The sequence below is a fragment of the Gossypium arboreum genome, chromosome 5 (genome assembly GCF_025698485.1).
Source record: "Gossypium arboreum isolate Shixiya-1 chromosome 5, ASM2569848v2, whole genome shotgun sequence".
NCBI classification, from domain to species: Eukaryota; Viridiplantae; Streptophyta; class Magnoliopsida; order Malvales; family Malvaceae; genus Gossypium; species Gossypium arboreum.
Genome location: NC_069074.1, coordinates 10914818 through 10927734, shown reverse-complemented (window position 1 = coordinate 10927734; position 12917 = coordinate 10914818). Strand labels below are relative to the sequence as shown.

General features: G+C 34.0%; 1 protein-coding gene across 2 annotated transcripts; it reads left to right on the top strand.

Moving 5' to 3' along the window:
- Positions 1-1629: 1629 nt before the first annotated feature.
- Positions 1630-11608, top strand: LOC108453326 (uncharacterized). 2 transcript variants are annotated; one of them, XM_017751359.2, is made up of 12 exons: positions 1630-2410; positions 4004-4230; positions 5628-5695; positions 6188-6256; positions 6438-6796; positions 6942-7010; positions 7090-7178; positions 7887-10037; positions 10145-10222; positions 10305-10416; positions 11004-11054; positions 11137-11608. In XM_017751359.2, exons 1-12 carry the CDS (start codon positions 2057-2059, stop codon positions 11185-11187), a joined length of 3678 nt encoding a protein of 1225 aa, XP_017606848.2. In that variant the 5' UTR covers positions 1630-2056; the 3' UTR covers positions 11188-11608. The 2 variants fall into 2 exon arrangements, with proteins under 2 accessions (XP_017606848.2, XP_052883740.1); XM_053027780.1 differs by having other exon boundaries at positions 1710-2410; positions 4004-4194.
- Positions 11609-12917: the final 1309 nt, after the last annotated feature.

Genomic DNA, 12917 nt, shown 5'->3' with positions numbered 1-12917 from the left:
ATATAAAATATTTTATTACAATTTGTTGTTAATATTTTAATATATAAAATATAAATTTTAAATATTTATAAGCAATAGATATTAATTATTTATTAAATTTAATTAGAATATATAAACTATATTTTAAATATTTAAATATAACCATTAGATATTTATAATTAGATATTAACACTTGTATATTATTTTAAAAATATTTTTAATTTTTAAATAATAATTTTAACATATTTGTAATTAAGCACTAAAAAATAGGAAAGTATTGTGTTTTTAAAGGGGTGAAAAAATAATTAAGCATTAAAAGTGTTGTTGGGAAAGAAAAAACTAAAAATTTTAGTTTCTTATTTTCAAAAAGTTTCAGTTTAAAGCAATTTGTTTAGCACAATTTTCCTTTCCCAAAATATTTTTTTAAGTATTACTAAACAAGCCATTAGTCTCTAAAGTATACCCATTTTCTTATTTTGCTATCTAAACCTTTTTATGTCTCAATTTAGTATTTAAAGTAAGTCTCTTTTATATTTTTTTATAGACTACAAATTTTTTATAATTAATCACAAAGTGCCACGTGGTGCCTCTATGTAAAAAGAAAAAATTCTACTATTAAATGTATATACATCTAACAATATAAAATGAAAATAGATATATACAAATTTATATATATATATATATATATATATATATATATATAAAATTTAGAAAAAATAAAATTTACAAAAAAATACGATATTGGAAATAAATTAGTTGGAGTTAATAATATTATTATAAAATGTAAAACTATAAAAATTGTAAAAATATTTAAAAGTTTTAAAATAAAATTTATTTATAAAATTATAAAATATATAATTCTAAAGTTTTAAAAGGTATTTAAATTTTAAATTTTTTTGTATTTTTTAAATTTATTTTTTATTTTATAACAATTTTAAATTTTATATATTGTTTTGACTATTTAAAATTTAAAATTATATATTTTAGAATTCTATAAAAGTATTTTAAAATTTTTAAAATTATATATTATATATGATTTATTTTACATTTTAACAAATATAATATATATAATACTAAAAAATAAATAAAATACACGTGACATTTTCTAATATCACCACGTGTCTAGTCAACAAGGATCAACGATTGATCAAAGTTAAAAAATTTAAAAAATTTAAAATTTAATATTAAAAATTTCTATTTTTAAATTTAAATTCAATATTTTTATTTTAAATAAACTTAATTATCACATTACATTTTTTATTAGCCAAAAGATGCCATATGATGCTTTTTCATTAGCCAAAGTTGTCTAAAGGTTTACTTTTTAATCCTGGTTATAAAATGGACCAAAAATAAAAGAAATTGATACTTTAGATACTAAAGTGAAAAAAATATAGTTGAGGAGCTAAATTGTAAATTGAATCTTTTATATAAAATGTTTTTATTTAAATTTTATATCTTAAATAGCAATTTTTTTATATTTTAAAATTTCGTTATATGCATCATTTATTATTTTTAACTTTTTACATATTAATTAAAGAAGATTGACAGTTTGTGCCGTGGAACTAGAAAAACTATGTTGCATTGAGTTATTATACATTAAAAGTCAGAATATACACTTAAAATGTGTATGTGTTGTAATTTAGTTATTTTGTTGCAAAATCAATCAAAATTGTTACATATTATCGAATTTATTTGAATGAAAAAAAAAAAAGGAATCAAAATTATATAGTACTAATAAACAAAATCCAGCTTAGGGAGCTTCGCGTGGAATTTTCCATGAAACAGACTCGCAGTTAAAAAGAAAAAACACACACACACACACAAAAAAAAGGGGAATAAAAATAGAATCAAACCCCAAAGGTCATCTCTCGTAGTCGCAGTACTCCTTTGGGCTACCGTATCCTTCTTTATCTATCTTTTCCCTCCGCCACTAGAAACGGCCACGCGCCGCCATTCTTTCTATTTATATTCGTACAAACGCGGAAACGCATACGTATAAATTTACGTATGCAAATACAATTTCCATGTCACAATAACTTAGACGGAACAAATCTAGTAAAACCCTCCCGCAAAAATAATGTATGGAGGCTCCTCCAAGCTCGGTCGCGGTGGAGGCGGCGGACGTGGGGGCGGAGGCCCTCGGAACCGCTCTTTTCCTCCGCCGCCGCCACAGCGCCCTTCTTCCGCTACTCAATCAGGCAGGCTTTCCCTTGGCTCCGCCCCTCGTAACCGCCCCGGTATTGGGGGCGGTTCAGGACCCGCACCGTCTGTCGAAGAGAGCTTTTCTCTTGTTTCTGGGAACAACCCTTTGGCCTTTGCGATGATAATAAGACTGGCGCCAGATTTGGTGGAGGAGATCAGGCGGCTCGAGGCTCAAGGAGAGACGGCCAGGATTAAATTTGATTCAATTCCGACTCACCCTACTGGGAATGTGAGTTTCTAAACAAGAATCTAGTTGGGTTTGCTCATTTTTAAAAAAATTTATAGCTATTTATTTCAAATTGCATTCTTTTTCTTCGAATTTGGAAGTTTTTTTAGAGATGAAACTAGTGCGATAACATGCTGCTTGATTGGAATTCATCTAGATTAAGTCTAATTTATTTTTAACTGTACTTTTAATTTTCGATGGTCTAGGGAAAGAATGCTGCTTGATCAAAATTTGTTTCGCTTTAGCTGGATTTTTTTGTCGTTTTGAAAATTTTACAATGCTTATATGATTTTTGTGGAACTTTAATTTATTATTTTTGCATTTTAGGGTTACTTTTTACTGGCTAGCTTTTGATTTTCTGACCTTTGGTTTGTGTGTAACTATGTAAACTTGTTGTGATCTTGTTTTTTAAGTTCTTAGTTTCCTACGGATTATGGAAATGTTAGTTGCTTTATTGGGGGGTTGCAACCTAGTTTAGCCTCATATTGGGTGGTTTTATGGGGTGGGTTGTGAATTTTCTTATATTGATGCTTGCATCTGATCTTTTCATGGTGATTGTGGGTTGCAATCTGTTATTTTATGTAGATTCATTTTGGCGGTGTATTGGCAGATATTTAGGTAGTTCTTATAATTCTGCTGGGCTTGCTTGTTCTTTATCTCCACTAGCCCCCTCCTGGCCTTTAATTCTGGACTTCTAGTAGGCCATGAGGAAGTTGGTTCTATCTGGCATCTGTTTTTTTTTTTTTTTTTTGTGTAATCTGTAGAATGTTTTGATGAGTTTGGTGTGCCTTAATATGTTTTCCTCAGATGTGCATATGTTCAATCTTAATAGACTTTCCTTGTTGGTTAATTTAGTATCTGATGTTTTAGGTTCTGAATTTGGTGATTCCTACTTTGAATATGATATGGCTTTTAAGTCCATGTGTACAAGATATGATAGGGGGTCACTTTAGGTAGGAGCAGTTGTAAAACATGTAAAAATGAAAGTTTAATGCAGGATTGTTCACATACCTAAACCTCTGAAAAAAGTATGCATTTGCAGAAAAGCAAGCAAATCTAGCCAACTTGTTTAAAATGATAGGCTATCACTGTCTACCAATGTTGGTAGTTCTTGCGTATCAACAAAAGGTTGTATCATTTGCATGGTCAGTTTGATGGTAAATAAATCCTTATATCATCAGCACAAGAATTTAGTTCAGGATGGATTAAATTTTATTTTGATTGCATTATATTTTCTGAGGCACCACCTTCATGACTCAATATTTTTATTGACTGCATTGGTGGCTTCTACTTGTATCTGGTGGTTTTAAAATTATGCACTAAATTCTCATTATTGATAGATGGCCTTTCTGGTCTGACAGTTAATGACTTGGACTACACAAAATATGGTTTAGGGCTTGGGAGTTTTGTGTCTTCTTGAGATGTCGCCAGACCAAAAATCTTGATTTGATTTTCTATGCTTATTTTTAACTAATGATTCTTCCCATTATTCATTTGACTTTTGGAGACTGAAGTTGCAAGTCTCTTTTCATTTACATTTATGTGTGGCCTCTTAATTATTAAAAATGTGGGCTTAATTGATCATCGCTACCGTAGGTTATTGATGTTGGTGGCAAGGAGTTTAGGTTTACTTGGTCACCGGAATTTGGTGATCTGTGTGATATATATGAAGAACGTCAAATGGGTGAAGATGGAAATGGTTTGCTTGTTGAATCTGGGTGTGCATGGCGCAAACTGAATGTTCAACGTGTCTTGGATGAATCGACAACGAATCATGTTAAGATGCGGTCAGAGGAATTTGAACGCAAGCTTAAATCTCGCAAGTATGTTATCTGGATGATTTTCACATCATCATTGTTTCTCTAAGCCTGCATATTTTCTTCCCTTTCTTTAATGTACTTTGTTGTTTATGTCCATTTAAGATGATTCAGATCTAGATACATATTCTACTACGGTTGTTTATCAAAATAGAGGCTCTCTTAGAATAACATGTTGGTAATACACGATATGTGAAGAGACACCTATTAACATTTACTTAGCTGGTTAACACACTACATTAATTGCTATTGTTTTTCTTGTTTTATTTAAGAGTATCTAGCTGGTTTACGTTTTCTGCATCTGGAGTTTCATTTAATACACTTCAGTTAGTTCGTTTAGCTGTTTTTGGGTAAATAAAGATACCATTTGTGGAAACCTCCTAAAATAGTACAAAACTCTGCAAATTAATTACGTAGATGATTTTTTCTCCACATCTTTGTTTGCCGATGAAAATTTGGCTGAAATTTTGTAATCTACTGAACCGGCCTTTTCAGCATTGCAAGATCTTTCCCATACTGAGTTCTATGCGAACCTGAAGAAATGGTAATAGTGTGATTGCTATGCATGAGTGCAATCTCTTGGTCCTTTTTCATTGTCCTCTAAGGAATGCAGTGGAAGGATGTAGGCTAGTCAGTTCCTAAAAAAGCAAGTACTCCATCATCTCTAGAATTCTTCAGAAAACCTCTATCCTCATCTTTTCTCTGACAGGGACTCATCATCATCGTATGTATCGTTATAACCACTGAGACCATGGATTACATTTGATCTTTCTCAGGTTGAAGCTCACCTCCCAAGTTCCAATTTTAAAAATAATAGCCTTAACCTATGTAACCCAATCATCAGCCTCAAGTTAATATCAATAAGTTTGGTGCAAACAGCTGTCTGAAATCTGAAATCGCCTTGTAAAGTATTGTTTCTGTCATCCTCATACCCCAAATTTGTTCATAATCACAGCATATATAATTCTTTTCACATTGCTTATTCTGAAATCAGCATTGCTAGAGTTCGCCATACTATCTTTTGCTGTGTTTCTGATGTTTTAGTGTTTCTTTAAGAATTCAGAATGGACAATAGCTGAAAAAGAACATTCACAAAGATTTGCAACACTCTCCATATTACAGAGACAAGTTAAACAATATTAGAAACCCTTCTAATTAAGAAGCTCTTTATCATATCGAACTTTTTACCGTTTCCTAGTTTGTATTAGAAATTTGAATTCTTCTCCCTGATTATGTTTCATGAAGAAACTCTGGTCATCGTTTTATCTTTTATGTGGTTGTTGTTGTTGATATGTTGTAAATATTTTATTATGCTACATTCTTATGTTCTTCGTCACTTTTGGTACTATGGTTAAGTTAAATGAACATTATTTTTGTCTTTTCACCTTTGGTGTTGATGACAGAGCTATTATATTAGACCATGGAAACCCATCAATGAAGAATCAAATCAAGCAAATGGTTGCTGCTGAGGGTAAGGTTTTCTTTGTGATGTTTGTGTTTGCACCTCAACCCCCTTTCTTCTTCCATACACAGTATATTTTTGTTTTTGCTGACAATAAACATCAGAACAGGGGTATGCCTGGACTTAGGTCTATTTAAGATCTCTTCCCTAGCATATTTCTTAGAATGCTTTATATATGCACGCAATTTTCATGTCATTGTCCTACTCCCAGATTCTTTGATGCCTGTGTTACAGAGATGATATCCAAAAGTTACTTTTTCAATCATGGAATCCCTTAGGAACGAGGATGATTCTTCTTATGTATATTTTTAGCCTTGATCCTCACTCACTTTAGGGAAAAAGGATTTGCATGCACAATACATACAAAAATATATAGAAGAAAAAACCCATTGAAAATGTTTTTCACTGAAAGTAATTGTTGGTAGAGAGCATTTAAGATTAGAGCACGTCAAGTTTTAAAGCATGAATGTTCACTGTCTTATATGTCTCTTGTGTTTGCAGCTAGTCCATGGAAGTCCCATTTTAAAAAAAAGGAGCTTGCTATTAAGAAGCGTAAAGAGACACCTCAAGGTAAATAATTTGGATTTCATTTAATTAATTAGTATGAAATTACCTTTTCTTTGGCATGGTCTCACTGAATCTGTACGAGGTATTGGGATTATACTTCTAATTAGTTGCAGTTTTGGCAGTTCTTTCCTCTTCTGTTTAAGTGTCTTGATATGTGTATTGCAATGTATGTTTTATGCACCAGCTGCTGTTGGAGGCCCTCCAAAATCTGGCTATAGACCTGGATTAGTTTCGGCTGCTCCTGCGAAGGGAAGACGCTCATCTTCACCTTTACCATCTCCACTTGAGCGCTCTGATGCTGCAGTATCTCCAAGTGGTCTTGGAAATACCACCAAGACTCATGCTGGCAGTGAGGATGTTATGCCTTCTCTTGTGAAGAGCAAAGAAAGTATTTCCATCTCTGATAAAGAAATACCAAGCAGGGCTACTAGTGCAGGACGTGAGATGCAAGAACGCAGGGGAAATTTTGGACCTAAGCCAACGGACTTAAAGAGTCTTCTGATCAGTCTACTGAAGGAGAACCCCAAGGGGATGAGCTTAAAGGCAAGTGCTACGGTTTAGTGGATGTTTTAAATTAATTGCCCCCTTTGCTACTAGTGCATGTAGTTGGCTTCAGTCAGCTGCTTTATTTTTTGGATTATTTTATCTCATAGTCTTTCTCTCCCTTCTTTATCTGAAATGGTGACAGGCCTTGGAGAAAGCTGTTGGTGATACAATTCCAAACTCTGCTCGAAAGATCGAACCCATTTTAAAAAAAGTACGTGATGGATACTTGATGCAAAGTATTTTTAAGAATAGCATGTAATCTTATGCCTTCCTTTAAATTTGTGCATCAGATTGCAACTTTCCATGCTCCGGGAAGATATTTCTTGAAACCAGGAGTGGAGTTGGAAAGCTTGAAGAAATCTTCGTCTGAAAGTGGAAGGTACCTGTCATTTTCATTTCCAGTGGGGTTGATTTGAATTGTCTTGTAACTGAATTGAATTCTCGTAATTTATATTTTATCTTTATATTTCATGATTTCTTAATTCTCATCGCATAACTCAGGGCAAGATTTCAGTACGAAAAGAACTTTAACTGAGCTTTGCCGTATATATAGATAGGTTAGCTGTAATTTGCTAGAAATAGACGACTTTTTCTCCTCTGAGATCTTATTGCAATTTTAACTAATAAAATTCAGAAGGACAATTCTTTTATACATTATTCAATATCTATTGTCTATTTAGCTCCTACATTTTAGAGAAATTATCATTTGGGTGCTTTCTGGAATCTCATGTTTTTATAACATACAAAATGAACAAGATTCATTTTCTTGTTTGGTAATCTCATGCCATAAGTCTTTTGCTTGATTATTCAGAACTAACTGTTGCTCTGGTTATTGTTGATTTTCTCATTAGTTTTTATTAATGATTATCTTACATAGTTTTCAGTGAGTATTAGTACATTCAAAGTTGGTTGGTGCCTCTTCTAAGTGTTAAGAACCCTGGGAACCTCATTCTTGGTTCCTCTGCTAAGTGTTAAGAACCCTGGGAACCTCATTCTTGGTTTAGTTTCTTGCTTAGATAAAAGCTTTCCTGTGTTTTATTTGTTGTAGTATACATAGCCTTCACGTTCTTTGTCTATATTTTTGCAGTTCACCTGAAGGCAACCGTCACGAGGCTCCAGCTCCTGAAGAAAACCAAGACCAGACACTGGCTCCAGTATCATTCTTGGCGGAGAAAATTACTCATGATGAAGTAGAGGAACAGACCCATTTAGACTCTAAACTTACGGTAGGATCTGATCCAATGGAACAAATCGACATCCAACAACTTTCACCTGATTTGGGTGGTGAGAGAAAAACTTCTGACAATAGTGAGGGGCAAGCAAATAGTGCTAGTGACAGTGGCAGTGATAGTGATAGTGACAGTGACAGCAGTGACAGTGGAAGCGACAGTGGAAGCCACAGCAGGAGTAGAAGTAGGAGTGCAAGTCCAGCAGCAAGTGGGAGCGGTAGTAGCAGTGATAGTGAAACTGATGCTTCTTCCAACAGCAAGGAAGGGTCTGATGAGGATGTGGATATAATGACAAGTGACGATGACAAAGAGACAAAGCAGGATATGCTGACCTCTGAACCTGGACTTTTGACTTCACCTATACCATGGCAAGCTGAACTTGACGGGTCTCTGCATAACGGAATGGATGGAAATCAAGATGATGATGGATCTTATGCTGTTGATATTGAGGGTCCTGGATCAGATGCTGTTGACATAGAAAAAGACTTGCCTGAAGATGAACAGGAAATTGGAATGGCTGCCAATACTAACAAAGAAGGTGAGAAACATAAGGAAGGAACGAAACCCTCTTCATTTGATCTTGATGAATTCCAGGAGCGCCAAAATTTCATAGGAAATTTGTTTGATGACACAGAAAACATCGTCAAGAATAGCGTCAGGAATGAACAATCTGATTACCCAGAGAAGTCTGGCAAAGCGAAATCTAAAAGGGGATCTGATCTGAAGCACATTGATGAGAAATCTGAGCGTTCTAAAAGATTGAAGTCCGAAAGCATGTCTCAACCACCTGTTTCTGGGAGTAGAGACGCCGAGTTCTTTGCGAGTAGCAGATCCGTAGATGACTCTTACCAAAGCTCAAATAAAGGTGATAGGGAGCATGCTGACTTTCAAAAAGAAAACATTCTGGTGTTTCCCCAAAAATCTAGTACAGATTTTCATCAATCAGGTCGTAGATCATCTGATCAAGGTGCTCGGGCTAAAGCTGTTAATACGGCTGAAAGGCCTTTGAAACATACTGAGAGCTTGGGACATGGTAGTAAGTTTGCTGAGAAGAATGTGCATGAAGGTTATATCATTCAAAAGGAAAACCCTACTAGGGATGCCCAAAATGAGGATGGTGTAATGAAGGAAAAGAAGTTATCAACAAATACTAAAAATAGTGGAGGTAAAAATGCTGTACCTTCTGATTTCCACCACAGGAAACATGGTGAAACTTTTGGAAAGCCCAAGGATTCTGGACAAAATTCAGGCTCTTATATTAATTCTTCCCCGAAGGATAACAGCAAGGTTAATGAAGATAGATATCCAGCTAATGGGAAAAGCAATGTTCTCCAACGAGAGCTTTCACACTTGGAGTTGGGTGAGATTCGTGAGCCGCTGATTGATGAAACTCCTGTAAAGAAGCAATTTGAGAAGAAAGGTTCCTTTAAACAGTCAGGTAGTAGAGCAAGCACCTCAGAGTATTTTAATCCCGATCTAAGCAGGGGAAAACCTGCTGGGAAGACAAACTGGGATTCGGGAAAACCACCTTCACCTAATCTAAGTGGGCTTAAAAGAACCCCAGAACATCATGTTGAAGATTCATCCAGATCGCATCATAAGGTTGTTCAGTCTCAACAGCAACAGCTGTCAAGGTTTGACCGTCCAGAAGTTGGGTCACAGTTTAACAGATTGGCAGATAACAGTAAAACCAAACAAACAGAAATTGGCGCAAAACTGGGAGTTCTCCTGGAGGAGTTTGGTGAAAGCCATAAGAAAGCATCGACTAGTGCACCACAACAGCAGGAATCCAAACGAGGATCAGTGTCTCAGTTCATAAAGGAAAGTAAGATACCAACGTCTAATAAAATGGCGGATATGACTGATTCACGTAAAGATGCATTTTTGAAAGAGGGCAATGTAAATGGTCGAAAGAAAAGGGGGTCTTCTTTGGATGAAGACTGTTTGCCTTATTTTAAGTACGAAAAAGATGAACCAGAGCGCAGAGGTCCCATTAAGGATTCATCTCAGTAAGTAGTCATAGTTGTAGATGCATTTGTTAAATTTAGAATGTCGTAGCTGTGTTGAAATTTAGAGGACTGTGCCATCTAATTCAAACTTTTATTGTACTTGCTAGGTATGAAGAGTATGTGAATGAATTTCGTGAAAAATATGAATCTTACAAGGACTTGGACAAGACCCTACAGACCTACAGGTATTGTTTGGACTTCAGAATTCTCTCTCTTTTATGAGGTTTGGTGGACTTTGTGTTTAATGAACTAACCTCTTACATATAGGAATGAATTCGAAAAGCTGGGTAAGGACCTCGAATATTCGAAAGATAGGGACAAGGAGAAATATTACAAGACCTTGGACCAATTGATGGAGTCTTATCACCAATGTGGAATGGTAGATATTTCTCTCTAATTTCTGTGGTATATCTTCTCTTATTCAGGGCGGAATGGTTTAAGACATGGTGTCCTCTCGAGAGATTTCATTTCACTACTGTTTCCTCATATATTGAATTTCAGTTTATTATCAAGTTTAGGTATTGATGCCTATTTAAAAGTATGGTTCTGCAATATGACTCTGACTTTCTTATCATCGTTTAATTAGTTGATAAATAGAAGTGAACAGTAATTTCTCATTTAAGCAGGGTGTTTAGAGTAGAGCAGAATAAGATCGAGGGATAAGATTTGTCTACTAGTGGCAAAATCACTTCATTATTTTATTGTCTGGAAGAAGTTATGCATATAATGATAATTGGATAATAAAAAGAAATTATTGTGGTAGGTCTCCAACAGTATCCAGTGCTTTGCATCTGTGTATGAAAATCTCAGTACTTGTATCGTTTAGAAATATGCATGGATGCTGAAGGTTTCTATCTGTAATATGCCTGGCTTCTGAAATGTTGCTAGTGTCCATCTTTTAATTGAAAATTTGAAAAAATTGCTGTAGGATTTATGTCCTGACTCAAGTACTGTTTCTTTTGGCAGAGACATAAAAGACTGAAAAAAATATTTATTGTGCTTCATCAAGAACTGAAGGTGATTGATAGTACTGTCAGTTAATCTCACTATCTCCTCTTTTCTTATGATTAGTAACTCAATAGTTTCTTCCTTATTGCAGAACCTTAAGCAGAGGCTCATAGAGTTTGCTGAGTCGCACTCAACGGATTGATAATGAATTTTTACTAACGTGTTATCCAACAGATTGGATCCTCCTTGTTCACACCTAAGGTGCCATCGGCTAGACCTTTCCCTGTTACCTTTCAGATAGACATTCTTACCAAAGTGAAGTGTTGCTTTGCCTCGTTATGAATGGAGCACTTGTAAATGGTTATTGTTGGTCATTCAAGGTGATCGGAATCTGTCGCATTGTGTCCATGGTCCTTGAAGAATTGAATGTGTGATGTGCAAATAGGCTGGTACCCAAATTGGGTGTGTATAATGTCTAGAAATTTGGCTTTTTGGCCCCAAATTTTGTTCTAGATGTTTTTTTGACAGCTTTGTTTCATCTTGCTTGCTACCAACAATTTATTTCAATGTGTATACAAATTATTGAAAAAATAAAAAAGAAAAGAAAAAAGGATTCTCAAGCATTGCTTAGACTTCGGCATAGTTTTGAGATGGGTCAGTGTTAGTGGTCTGGCTGCTGACCGGAGATCAAGACTTAAAGCTTTTGACAACAACATTAGCAGAACTATTGCCAGAAATGGTGTCCGTGTCTTATTTTTTCAAACTAGTTGGAGAGTTTCTCTATAGCACGGACCATAAGAAAATTCAAATTCAAAGTGATTGTCGTAGCAGATTTCTTTTAGGGTCTCTTAGTTAAAAAAAATTAATTGAGCTCTTTGAAAAGAGTTGTACTCAAATGAAAGATCACTACCATAAAAAAAATTAATTATGCCTGTCCATTAATAGAAATTACCATCGATGAATGCAATGAGAAGTCATGCTATGTGGATAAGCATGCAGATGTAGCTGGACTTGGCCACATGGAAATCCATATTTATCCTAAATTTGTTCAAATTTATTATGGATGTAGTTCATAATATTGTAAAAATTATTACAAAATTATTGACTACGGTTAGGACAACTTTGTAATGAAATCATAGCTTAAATATTACTTTTGATAATAAAAAATATTAAATATTAAAAATAGAAAAAGTTCAAGTCTTCAAGCCGAATTAATTAGTGAAGAAAAAGAAATAATAATTCTCCAATTATACTCATGATCTACCTGTAAGATTATATAAAATAAAATTTATTGGCTGCCTATTTTAATTTTTAACAATTATATTATTTATTATTCTAATAAATTTTTATAATATTTTAAACCACATTCAAAATTAATTTATTAATATGAATGTCCAAATTCATATAAACATAACACATTAGCTTGTCCAGGTTGATTATGACAATGTGTTTTTAATTATTTTGTAAGTATTTTTAATTGGTATGTCAACATATCAACTTCCCATTGTTTTTATTAGTCACAACAACATCTATTAAGGATGTAGTCAATCAATAACAATTTCAATTAATGAAATGGCTTAATTATTATTTTCCTTATATATTTGAGAGCCAACTGATTTTTTAATTTTTACTAACAACTTTTTAGATTTTTTAAAACCAAATTAAGGCTGATTTAAGATTATTAAAATAGTAACAATATCAACGAAAATGATAATATAGCTCAATCCTAAGTGCTGATGTACGCCAGTCAACCCCTGTTGACTCACCTTGCCATCATCTTCATTTAAGAAAATAGGAACAGATAAATTATGTAGCAGTCACGCAGACAGCTTTACCAAAGACCAAAATACACAGTGTTCCCCTTTCCCAAAGCTTCATTATTCATTTGGAAAATCCCCTCACATTCTACTCGTGAACCAGCAAAAGGGAAAT

What these genes read in the sequence shown, in the direction of transcription:
- LOC108453326 (XM_017751359.2), top strand. Translation starts at nt 2,057, where the DNA reads ATGTATGGAGGCTCCTCCAAGCTCGGTCGCGGTGGAGGCGGCGGACGT. An exon ending in CGACTCACCCTACTGGGAAT is followed by an intron (nt 2,411 to 4,003) that starts GTGAGTTTCTAA and finishes TCGCTACCGTAG; the next exon opens with GTTATTGATGTTGGTGGCAA. An exon ending in CCAAGGGGATGAGCTTAAAG is followed by an intron (nt 6,797 to 6,941) that starts GCAAGTGCTACG and finishes AAATGGTGACAG; the next exon opens with GCCTTGGAGAAAGCTGTTGG.